An 18244-nucleotide genomic window follows, 5' to 3' on the forward strand; every position below is an offset into this window, starting at 1 on the left:
CCTCAGTGTCAGGGCTCTGGATGGACAATCACAGAGTTCACAGGACACTCCTGCCAGCCAGGGGTTAGCCATCCATGCCTCTGTTTCTCCTTGTTCTGTGTCCCATCATATGTCAGTTTTATTCCTATTCTGAATTATGAATGTGTACTTTGCCTTTTAAAATACTGAGGATAGATTTCTTTCATTTTCTTATTTGCATATGTTAGACATTAATGTATGGATATTTAGGTAATTATATTTATTTTACGCCTTTATGCAGATATTACGTCAATATATTTTACCAGTGAAATACTTAATAATCTAATACTGATAACTCTGAATTTACAACTGAGAAAAAACATCCAACTGGGGATGTTATGCCTTTTAACTGAGGTTGTTAGTGCTATATCCAGAGACTATACAACATTTTTAAAAAACTCAATGGTTTGCTAATACAAAAAATTAAAAATTGAAACTCATATGGCATATACTATAAAAAATAATATTGAAAAAATTGTTAAAATTATTTAGAAAATCATAAAAATATTTAGACAAGGAATCGTTTCTCACTATGTTGACTTAACTCAAAAAAACCAAAAAACCAAACCAAAGGTATATATCAAAAAAAGAATTTCAGAGAAAAAATTTTATAAAACTGTTGAGATTTCATAGCAGTGTTTGAACTTACCAGGTTTGACGCCAAGACTAGTAGGAGGAAATGCTGTTGTTTCCAAATGCATTGTGCTGGTGAGACCAAGAGAAGAAGGTTGAGAGGTCTGTGAAGTAAATGGACCGAAAGTAGAAAAAAGTACATGGGAAGTCATCTCTGCAGGAGATGTACTCAAACTTTCTGCTCTGGAAGGAAGTAGCTTAGAGCTTGTCACAAGAAGAGAGGTCTCTGGCCGAGCTGAAGAGACTGAACCCGTGAACACAGTCTCAGCCCTGGTCTGTACAGCCGAGGTGGTGCCTTCTGGATTTGTGGTGGTGGACGCTGTGGTGGACTCAATGAGCATTGTGGCCAGACCAGCACCATGGGAGGTTGTGTCAAGAACTGTGCTGCCGGTGGTTGTAGTTGTGGTGAAAGCTGGGGAAGAGATCTCCAGAGTAGAGCTCAGTGAAACAGCAGCAGTGGTGGCAGAAGCTGGTCTTGTCCCCGGAGCAGAGGAAGTTGTTTGGGCAAGGACCGTGGTGGTCGCAGTTGTTGCCTCTCCTGCTGCAGTGGTGACCTGCTGAGGCACGGAACTCTCAGCCGGGCTGGACTGCATTGTTGTGGTGGCAGGAGTCTTTGGTTTGGTGCTTTGTTCCGCTGTCGAGAGGACTGTGGAGGTTGTCTCCAATGGAGACGTGTCTGCTCTAGTGGAAGCGGCTGGAGCCGTAGTCTCGGGAGGCAATGTGGCCTGTGCACTCGAGGTGGAGAATTCTGTTGCCAAGGAGGTGGGAACAGTGCTGGGCTTAGTGGTCAAAGTTGACGTAGCAGCAGCAGTAGAGGTTGTCTCCAACGGTGTGGTGGTTCTTGTAGTTGTGGTGAGAGCTGGTGAGCTGGTCTCCAGAGTAGAGCTCGTTGGAAGAGAAGGGGTGGTGGCAGAAGTTGGGCTTGTCCCCGGAGCAGCGGCTGATGTTTGTGCACGCACCACGGAGGCCGTTGTTGTTTCTGCCCCTTCGGTAGTGGCCTGCTCAGGAGTGGATGTCTCAGCCAGGCCGGATTGGACTGGAGTGGTGGCTGAAGTCTTGAGGCTGGAGCTTTCTACTGTCGTCGACAGTATTGTGGATGTTGTCACAAGTGGAGACGTTTCTGGCAGAGCTGAAGAGACTGAAGCCGTAGACTCAGCCTGGGATGTGGACTGCGAGACCGAGGTGGTGCCTTTCAGCATTGTGGTGGTGGATGCTGTGGTTGACTTAACAAGTGATGTGGCCAGACCAGCACCTGGGGAGGCTGTCTCAAGAACTGTGCTGCCGGTGGGTGTAGTTGTGGTGAAAGCTGGGGAAGAGATCTCCAGAGTAGAGCTCAGAGGAAGAGCAGAAGTTGTTCTTGTCCCAGGAGCAGAAGACAGAGTTTGTGCAAAGCCAGTGGGGGTCGTAGCTCCAATCTCTGTCACTGGGATGGATACATAGCCAACAGGGGATGTTCCAGCAGGGCTGGACTGGACTGGAGAGGTGGCTGAAGTCTTGAGGCTGGAGCGTTGTCCTGTGGTCGAAGGGACTGTGGAGGTTGTCACAAGTGGAGACGTTTGTGGCCGAGCTGAAGAGACTGAAGCCGTAGACTCAGCCTGGGATGTGGACTGCCAGACCGTGGTGGTGGACGCTGTGGTGGACTCAATGAGCATTGTGGCCAGACCAGCACCATGGGAGGTTGTGTCAAGAACTGTGCTGCCGGTGGTTGTAGTTGTGGTGAAAGCTGGGGAAGAGATCTCCAGAGTAGAGCTCAGTGAAACAGCAGCAGTGGTGGCAGAAGCTGGTCTTGTCCCCGGAGCAGAGGAAGTTGTTTGGGCAAGGACCATGGTGGTCGCAGTTGTTGCCTCTCCTGCTGCAGTGGTGACCTGCTGAGGCACGGAACTCTCAGCCGGGCTGGACTGCATTGTTGTGGTGGCAGGAGTCTTTGGTTTGGTGCTTTGTTCCGCTGTCGAGAGGACTGTGGAGGTTGTCTCCAATGGAGACGTGTCTGCTCTAGTGGAAGCGGCTGGAGCCGTAGTCTCGGGAGGCAATGTGGCCTGTGCACTCGAGGTGGAGAATTCTGTTGCCAAGGAGGTGGGAACAGTGCTGGGCTTAGTGGTCAAAGTTGACGTAGCAGCAGCAGTAGAGGTTGTCTCCAACGGTGTGGTGGTTCTTGTAGTTGTGGTGAGAGCTGGTGAGCTGGTCTCCAGAGTAGAGCTCGTTGGAAGAGAAGGGGTGGTGGCAGAAGTTGGGCTTGTCCCCGGAGCAGCGGCTGATGTTTGTGCACGCACCACGGAGGCCGTTGTTGTTTCTGCCCCTTCGGTAGTGGCCTGCTCAGGAGTGGATGTCTCAGCCAGGCCGGATTGGACTGGAGTGGTGGCTGAAGTCTTGAGGCTGGAGCTTTCTACTGTCGTCGACAGTATTGTGGATGTTGTCACAAGTGGAGACGTTTGTGGCCGAGCAGAAGAGACTGAAGCCGTAGACTCAGCCTGGGATGTGGACTGTGAGACCGAGGTGGTGCCTTCTGGATTTGTGGTGGTGGACGCTGTGGTGGACGCAATGAGCATTGTGGCCAGACCAGCACCATGGGAGGCTGTCTCAAGAACTGTGCTGCTGGTGGTTGTAGTTGTGGTGAAAGCTGGGGAAGAGATCTCCAGAGTAGAGCTCAGTGAAACAGCAGCAGTGGTGGCAGAAGCTGGTCTTGTCCCCGGAGCAGAGGAAGTTGTTTGGGCAAGGACCGTGGTGGTCGCAGTTGTTGCCTCTCCTGCTGCAGTGGTGACCTGCTGAGGCACGGAACTCTCAGCCGGGCTGGACTGCATTGTTGTGGTGGCAGGAGTCTTTGGTTTGGTGCTTTGTTCCGCTGTCGAGAGGACTGTGGAGGTTGTCTCCAATGGAGACGTGTCTGCTCTAGTGGAAGCGGCTGGAGCCGTAGTCTCGGGAGGCAATGTGGCCTGTGCACTCGAGGTGGAGAATTCTGTTGCCAAGGAGGTGGGAACAGTGCTGGGCTTAGTGGTCAAAGTTGACATAGTAGCAGCAGCAGTAGAGGTTGTCTCCAACGGTGTGGTGGTTCTTGTAGTTGTGGTGAGAGCTGGTGAGCTGGTCTCCAGAGTAGAGCTCGTTGGAAGAGAAGGGGTGGTGGCAGAAGTTGGGCTTGTCCCCGGAGCAGCGGCTGATGTTTGTGCACGCACCACGTTGGCCGTTGTTGTTTCTGCCCCTTCGGTAGTGGCCTGCTCAGGAGTGGATGTCTCAGCCAGGCCGGATTGGACTGGAGTGGTGGCTGAAGTCTTGAGGCTGGAGCTTTCTACTGTCGTCGACAGTATTGTGGATGTTGTCACAAGTGGAGACGTTTCTGGCAGAGCTGAAGAGACTGAAGCCGTAGACTCAGCCTGGGATGTGGACTGCGAGACCGAGGTGGTGCCTTTCAGCATTGTGGTGGTGGATGCTGTGGTTGACTTAACAAGTGATGTGGCCAGACCAGCACCTGGGGAGGCTGTCTCAAGAACTGTGCTGCCGGTGGGTGTAGTTGTGGTGAAAGCTGGGGAAGAGATCTCCAGAGTAGAGCTCAGAGGAAGAGCAGAAGTTGTTCTTGTCCCAGGAGCAGAAGACAGAGTTTGTGCAAAGCCAGTGGGGGTCGTAGCTCCAATCTCTGTCACTGGGATGGATACATAGCCAACAGGGGATGTTCCAGCAGGGCTGGACTGGACTGGAGAGGTGGCTGAAGTCTTGAGGCTGGAGCGTTGTCCTGTGGTCGAAGGGACTGTGGAGGTTGTCACAAGTGGAGACGTTTGTGGCCGAGCTGAAGAGACTGAAGCCGTAGACTCAGCCTGGGATGTGGACTGCCAGACCGTGGTGGTGGACGCTGTGGTGGACTCAATGAGCATTGTGGCCAGACCAGCACCATGGGAGGTTGTGTCAAGAACTGTGCTGCCGGTGGTTGTAGTTGTGGTGAAAGCTGGGGAAGAGATCTCCAGAGTAGAGCTCAGTGAAACAGCAGCAGTGGTGGCAGAAGCTGGTCTTGTCCCCGGAGCAGAGGAAGTTGTTTGGGCAAGGACCATGGTGGTCGCAGTTGTTGCCTCTCCTGCTGCAGTGGTGACCTGCTGAGGCACGGAACTCTCAGCCGGGCTGGACTGCATTGTTGTGGTGGCAGGAGTCTTTGGTTTGGTGCTTTGTTCCGCTGTCGAGAGGACTGTGGAGGTTGTCTCCAATGGAGACGTGTCTGCTCTAGTGGAAGCGGCTGGAGCCGTAGTCTCGGGAGGCAATGTGGCCTGTGCACTCGAGGTGGAGAATTCTGTTGCCAAGGAGGTGGGAACAGTGCTGGGCTTAGTGGTCAAAGTTGACGTAGCAGCAGCAGTAGAGGTTGTCTCCAACGGTGTGGTGGTTCTTGTAGTTGTGGTGAGAGCTGGTGAGCTGGTCTCCAGAGTAGAGCTCGTTGGAAGAGAAGGGGTGGTGGCAGAAGTTGGGCTTGTCCCCGGAGCAGCGGCTGATGTTTGTGCACGCACCACGGAGGCCGTTGTTGTTTCTGCCCCTTCGGTAGTGGCCTGCTCAGGAGTGGATGTCTCAGCCAGGCCGGATTGGACTGGAGTGGTGGCTGAAGTCTTGAGGCTGGAGCTTTCTACTGTCGTCGACAGTATTGTGGATGTTGTCACAAGTGGAGACGTTTCTGGCAGAGCTGAAGAGACTGAAGCCGTAGACTCAGCCTGGGATGTGGACTGCGAGACCGAGGTGGTGCCTTCCAGAATTGTGGTGGTGGATGCTGTGGTTGACTTAACAAGTGATGTGGCCAGACCAGCACCTGGGGAGGCTGTCTCAAGAACTGTGCTGCCGGTGGGTGTAGTTGTGGTGAAAGCTGGGGAAGAGATCTCCAGAGTAGAGCTCAGAGGAAGAGCAGAAGTTGTTCTTGTCCCAGGAGCAGAAGACAGAGTTTGTGCAAAGCCAGTGGGGGTCGTAGCTCCAATCTCTGTCACTGGGATGGATACATAGCCAACAGGGGATGTTCCAGCAGGGCTGGATTGGACTGGAGTGGTGGCTGAAGTCTTGAGGCTGGAGCTTTCTACAGTCGTCGACAGTATTGTGGATGTTGTCACAAGTGGAGACGTTTCTGGCCGAGCTGAAGAGACTGAAGCCGTAGACTCAGCCTGGGATGTGGACTGCGAGACCGAGGTGGTGCCTTCCAGAATTGTGGTGGTGGATGCTGTGGTTGACTTAACAAGTGATGTGGCCAGACCAGCACCTGGGGAGGCTGTCTCAAGAACTGTGCTGCCGGTGGGTGTAGTTGTGGTGAAAGCTGGGGAAGAGATCTCCAGAGTAGAGCTCAGAGGAAGAGCAAAAGTTGTTCTTGTCCCAGGAGCAGAAGACAGAGTTTGTGCAAAGCCAGTGGGGGTCGTAGCTCCAATCTCTGTCACTGGGATGGATACATAGCCAACAGGGGATGTTCCAGCAGGGCTGGACTGGACTGGAGAGGTGGCTGAAGTCTTGAGGCTGGAGCGTTGTCCTGTGGTCGAAGGGACTGTGGAGGTTGTCACAAGTGGAGACGTTTGTGGCCGAGCTGAAGAGACTGAAGCCGTAGACTCAGCCTGGGATGTGGACTGCCAGACCGTGGTGGTGGACGCTGTGGTGGACTCAATGAGCATTGTGGCCAGACCAGCACCATGGGAGGTTGTGTCAAGAACTGTGCTGCCGGTGGTTGTAGTTGTGGTGAAAGCTGGGGAAGAGATCTCCAGAGTAGAGCTCAGTGAAACAGCAGCAGTGGTGGCAGAAGCTGGTCTTGTCCCCGGAGCAGAGGAAGTTGTTTGGGCAAGGACCGTGGTGGTCGCAGTTGTTGCCTCTCCTGCTGCAGTGGTGACCTGCTGAGGCACGGAACTCTCAGCCGGGCTGGACTGCATTGTTGTGGTGGCAGGAGTCTTTGGTTTGGTGCTTTGTTCCGCTGTCGAGAGGACTGTGGAGGTTGTCTCCAATGGAGACGTGTCTGCTCTAGTGGAAGCGGCTGGAGCCGTAGTCTCGGGAGGCAATGTGGCCTGTGCACTCGAGGTGGAGAATTCAGTTGCCAAGGAGGTGGGAACAGTGCTGGGCTTAGTGGTCAAAGTTGACATAGTAGCAGCAGCAGTAGAGGTTGTCTCCAACGGTGTGGTGGTTCTTGTAGTTGTGGTGAGAGCTGGTGAGCTGGTCTCCAGAGTAGAGCTCGTTGGAAGAGAAGGGGTGGTGGCAGAAGTTGGGCTTGTCCCCGGAGCAGCGGCTGATGTTTGTGCACGCACCACGGAGGCCGTTGTTGTTTCTGCCCCTTCGGTAGTGGCCTGCTCAGGAGTGGATGTCTCAGCCAGGCCGGATTGGACTGGAGTGGTGGCTGAAGTCTTGAGGCTGGAGCTTTCTACTGTCGTCGACAGTATTGTGGATGTTGTCACAAGTGGAGACGTTTGTGGCCGAGCAGAAGAGACTGAAGCCGTAGACTCAGCCTGGGATGTCGACTGTGAGACCGAGGTGGTGCCTTCTGGATTTGTGGTGGTGGACGCTGTGGTGGACGCAATGAGCATTGTGGCCAGACCAGCACCATGGGAGGCTGTCTCAAGAACTGTGCTGCTGGTGGTTGTAGTTGTGGTGAAAGCTGGGGAAGAGATCTCCAGAGTAGAGCTCAGTGAAACAGCAGCAGTGGTGGCAGAAGCTGGTCTTGTCCCCGGAGCAGAGGAAGTTGTTTGGGCAAGGACCGTGGTGGTCGCAGTTGTTGCCTCTCCTGCTGCAGTGGTGACCTGCTGAGGCACGGAACTCTCAGCCGGGCTGGACTGCATTGTTGTGGTGGCAGGAGTCTTTGGTTTGGTGCTTTGTTCCGCTGTCGAGAGGACTGTGGAGGTTGTCTCCAATGGAGACGTGTCTGCTCTAGTGGAAGCGGCTGGAGCCGTAGTCTCGGGAGGCAATGTGGCCTGTGCACTCGAGGTGGAGAATTCAGTTGCCAAGGAGGTGGGAACAGTGCTGGGCTTAGTGGTCAAAGTTGACATAGTAGCAGCAGCAGTAGAGGTTGTCTCCAACGGTGTGGTGGTTCTTGTAGTTGTGGTGAGAGCTGGTGAGCTGGTCTCCAGAGTAGAGCTCGTTGGAAGAGAAGGGGTGGTGGCAGAAGTTGGGCTTGTCCCCGGAGCAGCGGCTGATGTTTGTGCACGCACCACGGAGGCCGTTGTTGTTTCTGCCCCTTCTGCAGTGACCTGCTCAGGAGTGGATGTCTCAGCCAGGCCGGATTGGACTGGAGTGGTGGCTGAAGTCTTGAGGCTGGAGCTTTCTACTGTCGTCAACAGTATTGTGGATGTTGTCACAAGTGGAGACGTTTGTGGCCGAGCTGAAGAGACTGAAGCCGTAGACTCAGCCTGGGATGTGGACTGCGAGACCGAGGTGGTGCCTTCCAGAATTGTGGTGGTGGATGCTGTGGTTGACTTAACAAGTGATGTGGCCAGACCAGCACCTGGGGAGGCTGTCTCAAGAACTGTGCTGCCAGTGGGTGTAGTTGTGGTGAAAGCTGGGGAAGAGATCTCCAGAGTAGAGGTCAGAGGAAGAGCAGAAGTGGTTCTTGTCCCAGGAGCAGAGGACAGAGTTTGTGCAAAGCCAGTGGGGGTCGTAGCTCCAATCTCTGTCACTGGGATGGATACATAGCCAACAGGGGATGTTCCAGCAGGGCTGGATTGGACTGGAGAGGTGGCTGAAGTCTTGAGGCTGGAGCGTTGTCCTGTGGTCGACGGGACTGTGGAGGTTGTCACAAGTGGAGACGTTTGTGGCCGAGCTGAAGAGACTGAAGCCGTAGACTCAGCCCGGGATGTGGACTGCGAGACCGAGGTGGTGCCTTCTGAATTTGTGGTGGTGGACGCTGTGGTGGACTCAATGAGCATTGTGGCCAGACCAGCACCATGGGAGGTTGTCTCAAGAACTGTGCTGCCGGTGGGTGTAGTTGTGGTGAAAGCTGGGGAAGAGATCTCCAGAGTAGAGCTCAGTGAAACAGCAGCAGTGGTGGCAGAAGCTGGTCTTGTCCCCGGAGCAGAGGAAGTTGTTTGGGCAAGGACCGTGGTGGTCGCAGTTGTTGCCTCTCCTGCTGCAGTGATGACCTGCTGAGGCACGGAACTCCCAGCCGGGCTGGATTGCATTGTTGTGGCGGCAGGAGTCTTTGGTTTGGTGCTTTGTTCCGCTGTCGAGAGGACTGTGGAGGTTGTCTCCAATGGAGACGTGTCTGCTCTAGTGGAAGCGGCTGGAGCCGTAGTCTCGGGAGGCAATGTGGCCTGTGCACTCAAGGTGGAGAATTCTGTTGCCAAGGAGGTGGGAACAGTGCTGGGCTTAGTGGTCAAAGTTGACGTAGCAGCAGCAGTAGAGGTTGTCTCCAACGGTGTGGTGGTTCTTGTAGTTGTGGTGAGAGCTGGTGAGCTGGTCTCCAGAGTAGAGCTCGTTGGAAGAGAAGGGGTGGTGGCAGAAGTTGGGCTTGTCCCCGGAGCAGCGGCTGATGTTTGTGCACGCACCACGGAGGCCGTTGTTGTTTCTGCCCCTTCTGCAGTGACCTGCTCAGGAGTGGATGTCTCAGCCAGGCCGGATTGGACTGGAGTGGTGGCTGAAGTCTTGAGGCTGGAGCTTTCTACTGTCGTCAACAGTATTGTGGATGTTGTCACAAGTGGAGACGTTTGTGGCCGAGCTGAAGAGACTGAAGCCGTAGACTCAGCCTGGGATGTGGACTGCGAGACCGAGGTGGTGCCTTCCAGAATTGTGGTGGTGGATGCTGTGGTTGACTTAACAAGTGATGTGGCCAGACCAGCACCTGGGGAGGCTGTCTCAAGAACTGTGCTGCCAGTGGGTGTAGTTGTGGTGAAAGCTGGGGAAGAGATCTCCAGAGTAGAGGTCAGAGGAAGAGCAGAAGTGGTTCTTGTCCCAGGAGCAGAGGACAGAGTTTGTGCAAAGCCAGTGGGGGTCGTAGCTCCAATCTCTGTCACTGGGATGGATACATAGCCAACAGGGGATGTTCCAGCAGGGCTGGATTGGACTGGAGAGGTGGCTGAAGTCTTGAGGCTGGAGCGTTGTCCTGTGGTCGACGGGACTGTGGAGGTTGTCACAAGTGGAGACGTTTGTGGCCGAGCTGAAGAGACTGAAGCCGTAGACTCAGCCTGGGATGTGGACTGCGAGACCGAGGTGGTGCCTTCTGGATTTGTGGTGGTGGACGCTGTGGTGGACTCAATGAGCATTGTGGCCAGACCAGCACCATGGGAGGTTGTCTCAAGAACTGTGCTGCCGGTGGGTGTAGTTGTGGTGAAAGCTGGGGAAGAGATCTCCAGAGTAGAGCTCAGTGAAACAGCAGCAGTGGTGGCAGAAGCTGGTCTTGTCCCCGGAGCAGAGGAAGTTGTTTGGGCAAGGACCGTGGTGGTCGCAGTTGTTGCCTCTCCTGCTGCAGTGGTGACCTGCTGAGGCACGGAACTCCCAGCCGGGCTGGATTGCATTGTTGTGGCGGCAGGAGTCTTTGGTTTGGTGCTTTGTTCCGCTGTCGAGAGGACTGTGGAGGTTGTCTCCAATGGAGACGTGTCTGCTCTAGTGGAAGCGGCTGGAGCCGTAGTCTCGGGAGGCAATGTGGCCTGTGCACTCAAGGTGGAGAATTCTGTTGCCAAGGAGGTGGGAACAGTGCTGGGCTTAGTGGTCAAAGTTGACGTAGCAGCAGCAGTAGAGGTTGTCTCCAACGGTGTGGTGGTTCTTGTAGTTGTGGTGAGAGCTGGTGAGCTGGTCTCCAGAGTAGAGCTCGTTGGAAGAGAAGGGGTGGTGGCAGAAGTTGGGCTTGTCCCCGGAGCAGCGGCTGATGTTTGTGCACGCACCACGGAGGCCGTTGTTGTTTCTGCCCCTTCTGCAGTGACCTGCTCAGGAGTGGATGTCTCAGCCAGGCCGGATTGGACTGGAGTGGTGGCTGAAGTCTTGAGGCTGGAGCTTTCTACTGTCGTCAACAGTATTGTGGATGTTGTCACAAGTGGAGACGTTTGTGGCCGAGCTGAAGAGACTGAAGCCGTAGACTCAGCCTGGGATGTGGACTGCGAGACCGAGGTGGTGCCTTCTGGATTTGTGGTGGTGGACGCTGTGGTGGACTCAATGAGCATTGTGGCCAGACCAGCACCATGGGAGGTTGTCTCAAGAACTGTGCTGCCGGTGGGTGTAGTTGTGGTGAAAGCTGGGGAAGAGATCTCCAGAGTAGAGGTCAGAGGAAGAGCAGAAGTGGTTCTTGTACCAGGAGCAGAGGACAGAGTTTGTGCAAAGCCAGTGGGGGTTGTAGCTCCAATCTCTGTCACTGGGATGGATACATAGCCAACAGGGGATGTTCCAGCAGGGCTGGATTGGACTGGAGAGGTGGCTGAAGTCTTGAGGCTGGAGCTTTCTACTGTCGTCGACAGTATTGTGGATGTTGCCACAAGTGGAGACGTTTCTGGCCGAGCTGAAGAGACTGAAGCCGTAGACGCAGGCTCCAGTGATGTGTGTACAGCCGAGGTGGTGCCTTCGGGATTTGTGCTTCTGGACAGAGTAGCGGACTCAATGAGTGATGTGGCAAGACCCGTACCTGGGGAAGTTTGGTGGAACACCGTGGTGGTTCTTCCACCTTTGCTGAAGTCTGACAAACTGGACTCCACAGTTAGGCTCGTTGGGAGAGAAGATGCGGTGGCAGAAGTTGGCTTGTTGTTTCCAAAGGCATGGTGGTACTTGGCCGTGTGGTGAGCCCTGGTGAGCTGTTCTCTGGAGTTGAGCTCGTTGGAAGAGTGGAGATGGTGGAAGAAGTTGGGCTTGTTGTCTCCAACGGCATGGTGGTGCTTATGTCTGCATTGAGAGCAGCTGCATTGGTCTGCAGAGTTGAGCTCATTGGAGGTGAAGAGGCTGTGGCAGAAGTTGGGCTTGTTGTCTCCAACTGCGTGGTGGTGCTTGGAGCTGTGGTGAGCTCTGGTGAAGTGCTCTCGAAAGCCAAGCTTGTAGAAGGAGTGGAGGCTGTGGCAGAAGTTGGGCTTGTTGTCTCCAACTCTGTGGCGGTGCTTGGAGCTGTGGTGAGACCTGGTGAACTGGTGGCTCGAGCAGAGCTCGTTGGGAGAGAAGATGCGGCGGCAGAAGTTGGGCTTGTTGTTTCCAAAGGCATGGTGGTGCTGGAAGCTGTGGTGAGCCCTGGTGAGCTGGTCTCCGGAGTTGAGCTCGTTGGAAGAGTGGAGATTGTGGAAGAAGTTGGGCTTGTTGTGTCCAACGACATGGTGGTGCTTATGTCTGCATTGAGAGCAGCTGCATTGGTCTGCAGAGTTGAACTCATTGGAGGTGAAGAGGCTGTGGCAGAAGTTGGGCTTGTTGTCTCCAACTGCGTGGTGGTGCTTGGCGGTGTGGTGAGCCCTGGTGAGCTGTTCTCTGGAGTTGAGCTCATTGGAGGAGTTGAGATGGTGGAAGAAGTTGGGCTTGTTGTCTCAACCTGCGTGGTGGTGCTTGGAGCTGTGGTGAGCCCTGGTGAAGTGCTCTCCAGAGTTGAGCTCCTTGGAAGAGTTGAGATGGTGGAAGAAGTTGGGCTTGTTGTCTCAACCTGCGTGGTGGTGCTTGGAGCTATGGTAAGCCCTAGTGAGCTGGTCTCCGGAGTTGAGCTTGTTGGACGAGTAGAGATGGTGAAAGAAGTTGGGCTTGTTGTCTCGACCTGCGTGGTGGTGCTTGGCGGTGTGGTGAGCCCTGGTGAGCTGGTCTCTGGAGTTGAGCTCATTGGAAGAGTTGAGATGGTGGAAGAAGTTGGGCTTGTTGTCTCAACCTGCGTGGTGGTGCTTGGAGCTGTGGTGAGCCCTGGTGAAGTGCTCTCCCAGAGTGAGCTCATTGAAAGAGTGGAGGCTTTGGCAGAAGTTGGGCTTGTTGTCTCGACCTGCGTGGTGGTGCTTGGAGCTGTGGTGAGCTCGGGTGAAGTGCTCTCGAAAGCCAAGCTCGTAGAAGGAGTGGAGGCTGTGGCAGAAGTTGGGCTTGTTGTCTCCAACTCTGTGGTGGTGCTTGGAGCTGTGGTGAGACCTGGTGAACTGGTGGCTCGAGCAGAGCTCGTTGGGAGAGAAGATGCGGTGGCAGAAGTTGGGCTTGTTGTTTCCAAAGGCATGGTGGTACTTGGCCGTGTGGTGAGCCCTGGTGAGCTGTTCTCTGGAGTTGAGCTCATTGGAAGAGAAGAGGCGGTGGAAGACATTGGGCTTGTTGTCTCCAACTGTGTGGTGGTGCTTATATCAGTAGTGAGACCTGATGAACTCGTCTCAGGAGTAGTTCTCGTTGAAAAAGTAGAGAATGTGGCAGAAGTTGGGCTTGTTGTCTCCAACTGCGTGGTGGTGCTTGGAGCTGTGGTGAGCCCTGGTGAAGTGCTCTCCAGCCTTGAGCTCATTGAAAGAGGTGAGGCTGTGGCAGAAGTTGGGCTTGTTGTCTCAACCTGCGTGGTGGTGCTTGGAGCTGTGGTGAGCTCGGGTGAAGTGCTCTCGAGAGCGAAGCTCGTACAAAGAGTGGAGGCTGTGGCAGAAGTTGGGCTTGTTGTCTCCAACGTCATGGTGGTGCTGGGAGCTGTAGTGAGAGCTGTTGAACTGGTCTCCAGTGTAGAGCTCATTGGAAGAGAAGAGGCTGTGGCAGAAGTTGGGCTTGTTGTCTCCAACTGCGTGGTGGTGCTTGGAGCTGTGGTGAGCCCTGGTGAGCTGGTCTCCGGAGTTGAGCTCCTTGGAAGAGTGGAGATGGTGGAAGAAGTTGGGCTTGTTGTGTCCAACGGCATGGTGGTGCTTATGTCTGCATTGAGAGCAGCTGCATTGGTCTGCAGAGTTGAGCTCATTGGAGGTGAAGAGGCTGTGGCAGAAGTTGGGCTTGTTGTCTCCAACTGTGTGGTGGTGCTTGGAGCTGTGGTGAGCTCTGGTGAAGTGCTCTCAAAAGCCAAGCTCGTAGAAGGAGAGGAGGCTGTGGCAGAAGTTGGGCTTGTTGTTTCCAAAGGCATGGTGGTGCTGGAAGCTGTGGTGAGCCCTGGTGAGCTGGTCTCCGGAGTTGAGCTCGTTGGAAGAGTGGAGATGGTGGAAGAAGTTGGGCTTGTTGTGTCCAACGACATGGTGGTGCTTATGTCTGCATTGAGAGCAGCTGCATTGGTCTGCAGAGTTGAACTCATTGGAGGTGAAGAGGCTGTGGCAGAAGTTGGGCTTGTTGTCTCCAACTGCGTGGTGTTGCTTGGCGGTGTGGTGAGCCCTGGTGAGCTGTTCTCTGGAGTTGAGCTCATTGGAAGAGTTGAGATGGTGGAAGAAGTTGGGCTTGTTGTCTCAACCTGCGTGGTGGTGCTTGGAGCTGTGGTGCGCCCTGGTGAAGTGCTCTCCAGAGTTGAGCTCATTGAAAGAGTGGAGGCTGGGGCAGAAGTTGGGCTTGTTGTCTCAACCTGCGTGGTGGTGCTTGGAGCTGTGGTGAGCTCTGGTGAAGTGCTCTCGAAAGCCAAGTTCGTAGAAGGAGTGGAGGCTGTGGCAGAAGTTGGGCTTGTTGTCTCCAACTCTGTGGTGGTGCTTGGAGCTGTGGTGAGTCCTGGTGAACTGGTGGCTCGAGCAGAGCTCGTTGGGAGAGAAGATGCGGTGGCAGAAGTTGGGCTTGTTGTTTCCAAAGGCATGGTGGTACTTGGCCGTGTGGTGAGCCCTGGTGAGCTGTTCTCTGGAGTTGAGCTCATTGGAAGAGAAGAGGCCGTGGAAGACGTTGGGCTCGTTGTCTCCAACTGTGTTGTGGTGCTTATATCAGTAGTGAGACCTGATGAACTCGTCTCAGGAGTAGTTCTCGTTGAAAAAGTAGAGAATGTGGCAGAAGTTGGGCTTGATGTCTCCAACTGCGTGGTGGTGCTTGGAGTTGTGGTGAGCCCTGGTGAGCTGGTCTCTGGAGATGAGCTTGTTGGAAGAGTGGAGATGGTGGAAGAAGTTGGGCTTGTTGTCTCAACCTGCATGGTGGTGCTTGGAGCTGTGGTGAGCCCTGGTGAAGTGCTCTCCAGAGTTGCGCTCATTGGAGGTGAAGAGGCTGTGGCAGAAGTTGGGCTTGTTGTGTCCAACTGCGTGGTGGTGCTTGGAGCTGTGGTGAGCCCTGGTGAGCTGGTCTCCGGAGTTGAGCTCCTTGGAAGAGTGGAGATGGTGGCAGAATTTTGGCTTGTTGTGTCCAACGGCATGGTGGTGCTTATGTCTGCATTGAGAGCAGCTGCATTGGTCTGCAGAGTTGAGCTCATTGGAGGTGAAGAGGCTGTGGCAGAAGTTGGGCTTGTTGTCTCCAACTGCGTGGTGTTGCTTGGCGGTGTGGTGAGCCCTGGTGAGCTGTTCTCTGGAGTTGAGCTCATTGGAAGAGTTGAGATGGTGGAAGAAGTTGGGCTTGTTGTCTCAACCTGCGTGGTGGTGCTTGGAGCTGTGGTGAGCCCTGGTGAAGTGCTCTCCAGAGTTGAGCTCATTGAAAGAGTGGAGGCTGTGGCAGAAGTTGGGCTTGTTGTCTCCAACTCTGTGGTGGTGCTTGGAGCTGTGGTGAGACCTGGTGAACTGGTGGCTCGAGCAGAGCTCGTTGGGAGAGAAGATGCGGTGGCAGAAGTTGGGCTTGTTGTTTCCAAAGGCATGGTGGTACTTGGCCGTGTGGTGAGCCCTGGTGAGCTGTTCTCTGGAGTTGAGCTCATTGGAAGAGAAGAGGCGGTGGAAGACATTGGGCTTGTTGTCTCCAACTGTGTGGTGGTGCTTATATCAGTAGTGAGACCTGATGAACTCGTCTCAGGAGTAGTTCTCGTTGAAAAAGTAGAGAATGTGGCAGAAGTTGGGCTTGTTGTCTCCAACTGCGTGGTGGTGCTTGGAGCTGTGGTGAGCCCTGGTGAAGTGCTCTCCAGCCTTGAGCTCATTGAAAGAGGTGAGGCTGTGGCAGAAGTTGGGCTTGTTGTCTCAACCTGCGTGGTGGTGCTTGGAGCTGTGGTGAGCTCGGGTGAAGTGCTCTCGAGAGCGAAGCTCGTAGAAAGAGTGGAGGCTGTGGCAGAAGTTGGGCTTGTTGTCTCCAACGTCATGGTGGTGCTGGGAGCTGTAGTGAGAGCTGTTGAACTGGTCTCCAGTGTAGAGCTCATTGGAAGAGAAGAGGCTGTGGCAGAAGTTGGGCTTGTTGTCTCCAACTGCGTGGTGGTGCTTGGAGCTGTGGTGAGCCCTGGTGAGCTGGTCTCCGGAGTTGAGCTCGTTGGAAGAGTGGAGATGGTGGAAGAAGTTGGGCTTGTTGTGTCCAACGGCATGGTGGTGCTTATGTCTGCATTGAGAGCAGCTGCATTGGTCTGCAGAGTTGAGCTCATTGGAGGTGAAGAGGCTGTGGCAGAAGTTGGGCTTGTTGTCTCCAACTGTGTGGTGGTGCTTGGAGCTGTGGTGAGCTCTGGTGAAGTGCTCTCAAAAGCCAAGCTCGTAGAAGGAGAGGAGGCTGTGGCAGAAGTTGGGCTTGTTGTTTCCAAAGGCATGGTGGTGCTGGAAGCTGTGGTGAGCCCTGGTGAGCTGGTCTCCGGAGTTGAGCTCGTTGGAAGAGTGGAGATGGTGGAAGAAGTTGGGCTTGTTGTGTCCAACGACATGGTGGTGCTTATGTCTGCATTGAGAGCAGCTGCATTGGTCTGCAGAGTTGAACTCATTGGAGGTGAAGAGGCTGTGGCAGAAGTTGGGCTTGTTGTCTCCAACTGCGTGGTGTTGCTTGGCGGTGTGGTGAGCCCTGGTGAGCTGTTCTCTGGAGTTGAGCTCATTGGAAGAGTTGAGATGGTGGAAGAAGTTGGGCTTGTTGTCTCAACCTGCGTGGTGGTGCTTGGAGCTGTGGTGCGCCCTGGTGAAGTGCTCTCCAGAGTTGAGCTCATTGAAAGAGTGGAGGCTGGGGCAGAAGTTGGGCTTGTTGTCTCAACCTGCGTGGTGGTGCTTGGAGCTGTGGTGAGCTCTGGTGAAGTGCTCTCGAAAGCCAAGTTCGTAGAAGGAGTGGAGGCTGTGGCAGAAGTTGGGCTTGTTGTCTCCAACTCTGTGGTGGTGCTTGGAGCTGTGGTGAGTCCTGGTGAACTGGTGGCTCGAGCAGAGCTCGTTGGGAGAGAAGATGCGGTGGCAGAAGTTGGGCTTCTTGTTTCCAAAGGCATGGTGGTACTTGGCCGTGTGGTGAGCCCTGGTGAGCTGTTCTCTGGAGTTGAGCTCATTGGAAGAGAAGAGGCCGTGGAAGACGTTGGGCTCGTTGTCTCCAACTGTGTTGTGGTGCTTATATCAGTAGTGAGACCTGATGAACTCATCTCAGGAGTAGTTCTCGTTGAAAAAGTAGAGAATGTGGCAGAAGTTGGGCTTGATGTCTCCAACTGCGTGGTGGTGCTTGGAGTTGTGGTGAGCCCTGGTGAGCTGGTCTCTGGAGATGAGCTTGTTGGAAGAGTGGAGATGGTGGAAGAAGTTGGGCTTGTTGTCTCAACCTGCATGGTGGTGCTTGGAGCTGTGGTGAGCCCTGGTGAAGTGCTCTCCAGAGTTGCGCTCATTGGAGGTGAAGAGGCTGTGGCAGAAGTTGGGCTTGTTGTCTCCAACTGCGTGGTGGTGCTTGGAGCTGTGGTGAGCCCTGGTGAGCTGGTCTCCGGAGTTGAGCTCCTTGGAAGAGTGGAGATGGTGGCAGAATTTTGGCTTGTTGTGTCCAACGGCATGGTGGTGCTTATGTCTGCATTGAGAGCAGCTGCATTGGTCTGCAGAGTTGAGCTCATTGGAGGTGAAGAGGCTGTGGCAGAAGTTGGGCTTGTTGTCTCCAACTGCGTGGTGGTGCTTGGCGGTGTGGTGAGCCCTGGTGAGCTGTTCTCTGGAGTTGAGCTCATTGGAAGAGTTGAGATGGTGGAAGAAGTTGGGCTTGTTGTCTCAACCTGCGTGGTGGTGCTTGGAGCTGTGGTGAGCCCTGGTGAAGTGCTCTCCAGAGTTGAGCTCATTGAAAGAGTGGAGGCTGTGGCAGAAGTTGGGCTTGTTGTCTCCAACTCTGTGGTGGTGCTTGGAGCTGTGGTGAGACCTGGTGAACTGGTGGCTCGAGCAGAGCTCGTTGGGAGAGAAGATGCGGTGGCAGAAGTTGGGCTTGTTGTTTCCAAAGGCATGGTGGTACTTGGCCGTGTGGTGAGCCCTGGTGAGCTGTTCTCTGGAGTTGAGCTCATTGGAAGAGAAGAGGCGGTGGAAGACATTGGGCTTGTTGTCTCCAACTGTGTGGTGGTGCTTATATCAGTAGTGAGACCTGATGAACTCGTCTCAGGAGTAGTTCTCGTTGAAAAAGTAGAGAATGTGGCAGAAGTTGGGCTTGTTGTCTCCAACTGCGTGGTGGTGCTTGGAGCTGTGGTGAGCCCTGGTGAAGTGCTCTCCAGCCTTGAGCTCATTGAAAGAGGTGAGGCTGTGGCAGAAGTTGGGCTTGTTGTCTCAACCTGCGTGGTGGTGCTTGGAGCTGTGCTGAGCTCGGGTGAAGTGCTCTCGAGAGCGAAGCTCGTAGAAAGAGTGGAGGCTGTGGCAGAAGTTGGGCTTGTTGTCTCCAACGTCATGGTGGTGCTGGGAGCTGTAGTGAGAGCTGTTGAACTGGTCTCCAGTGTAGAGCTCATTGGAAGAGAAGAGGCTGTGGCAGAAGTTGGGCTTGTTGTCTCCAACTGCGTGGTGGTGCTTGGAGCTGTGGTGAGCCC

At 54.4% G+C, this 18244-nt stretch overlaps 1 protein-coding gene across 12 annotated transcripts in view; it reads right to left on the minus strand.

Annotated features, from left to right (window-relative positions):
- LOC119712585 (mucin-16-like) overlaps positions 1-11264 on the minus strand; it is a 47277-nt gene extending 36013 nt beyond the window's left edge. For 11 of the 12 annotated variants that reach the window (XM_038163981.1, XM_038163988.1, XM_038163978.1 and 8 more), the window contains exon 1: positions 668-8693. In XM_038163981.1, coding sequence (XP_038019909.1) covers positions 668-8492 — 7825 coding nt within the window. In that variant the 5' untranslated portion in view covers positions 8493-8693. Of the gene's footprint in view, positions 1-667; positions 8694-10640 lie in introns of those variants that run through there. The other variant, XM_038163989.1, reaches the window with a different exon arrangement.
- Between the last annotated feature and the right edge of the window lie 6980 nt (positions 11265-18244).

This window comes from Motacilla alba, chromosome 28 (assembly GCF_015832195.1).
Source record: "Motacilla alba alba isolate MOTALB_02 chromosome 28, Motacilla_alba_V1.0_pri, whole genome shotgun sequence".
In the NCBI taxonomy this organism is placed as follows: domain Eukaryota; kingdom Metazoa; phylum Chordata; class Aves; order Passeriformes; family Motacillidae; genus Motacilla; species Motacilla alba.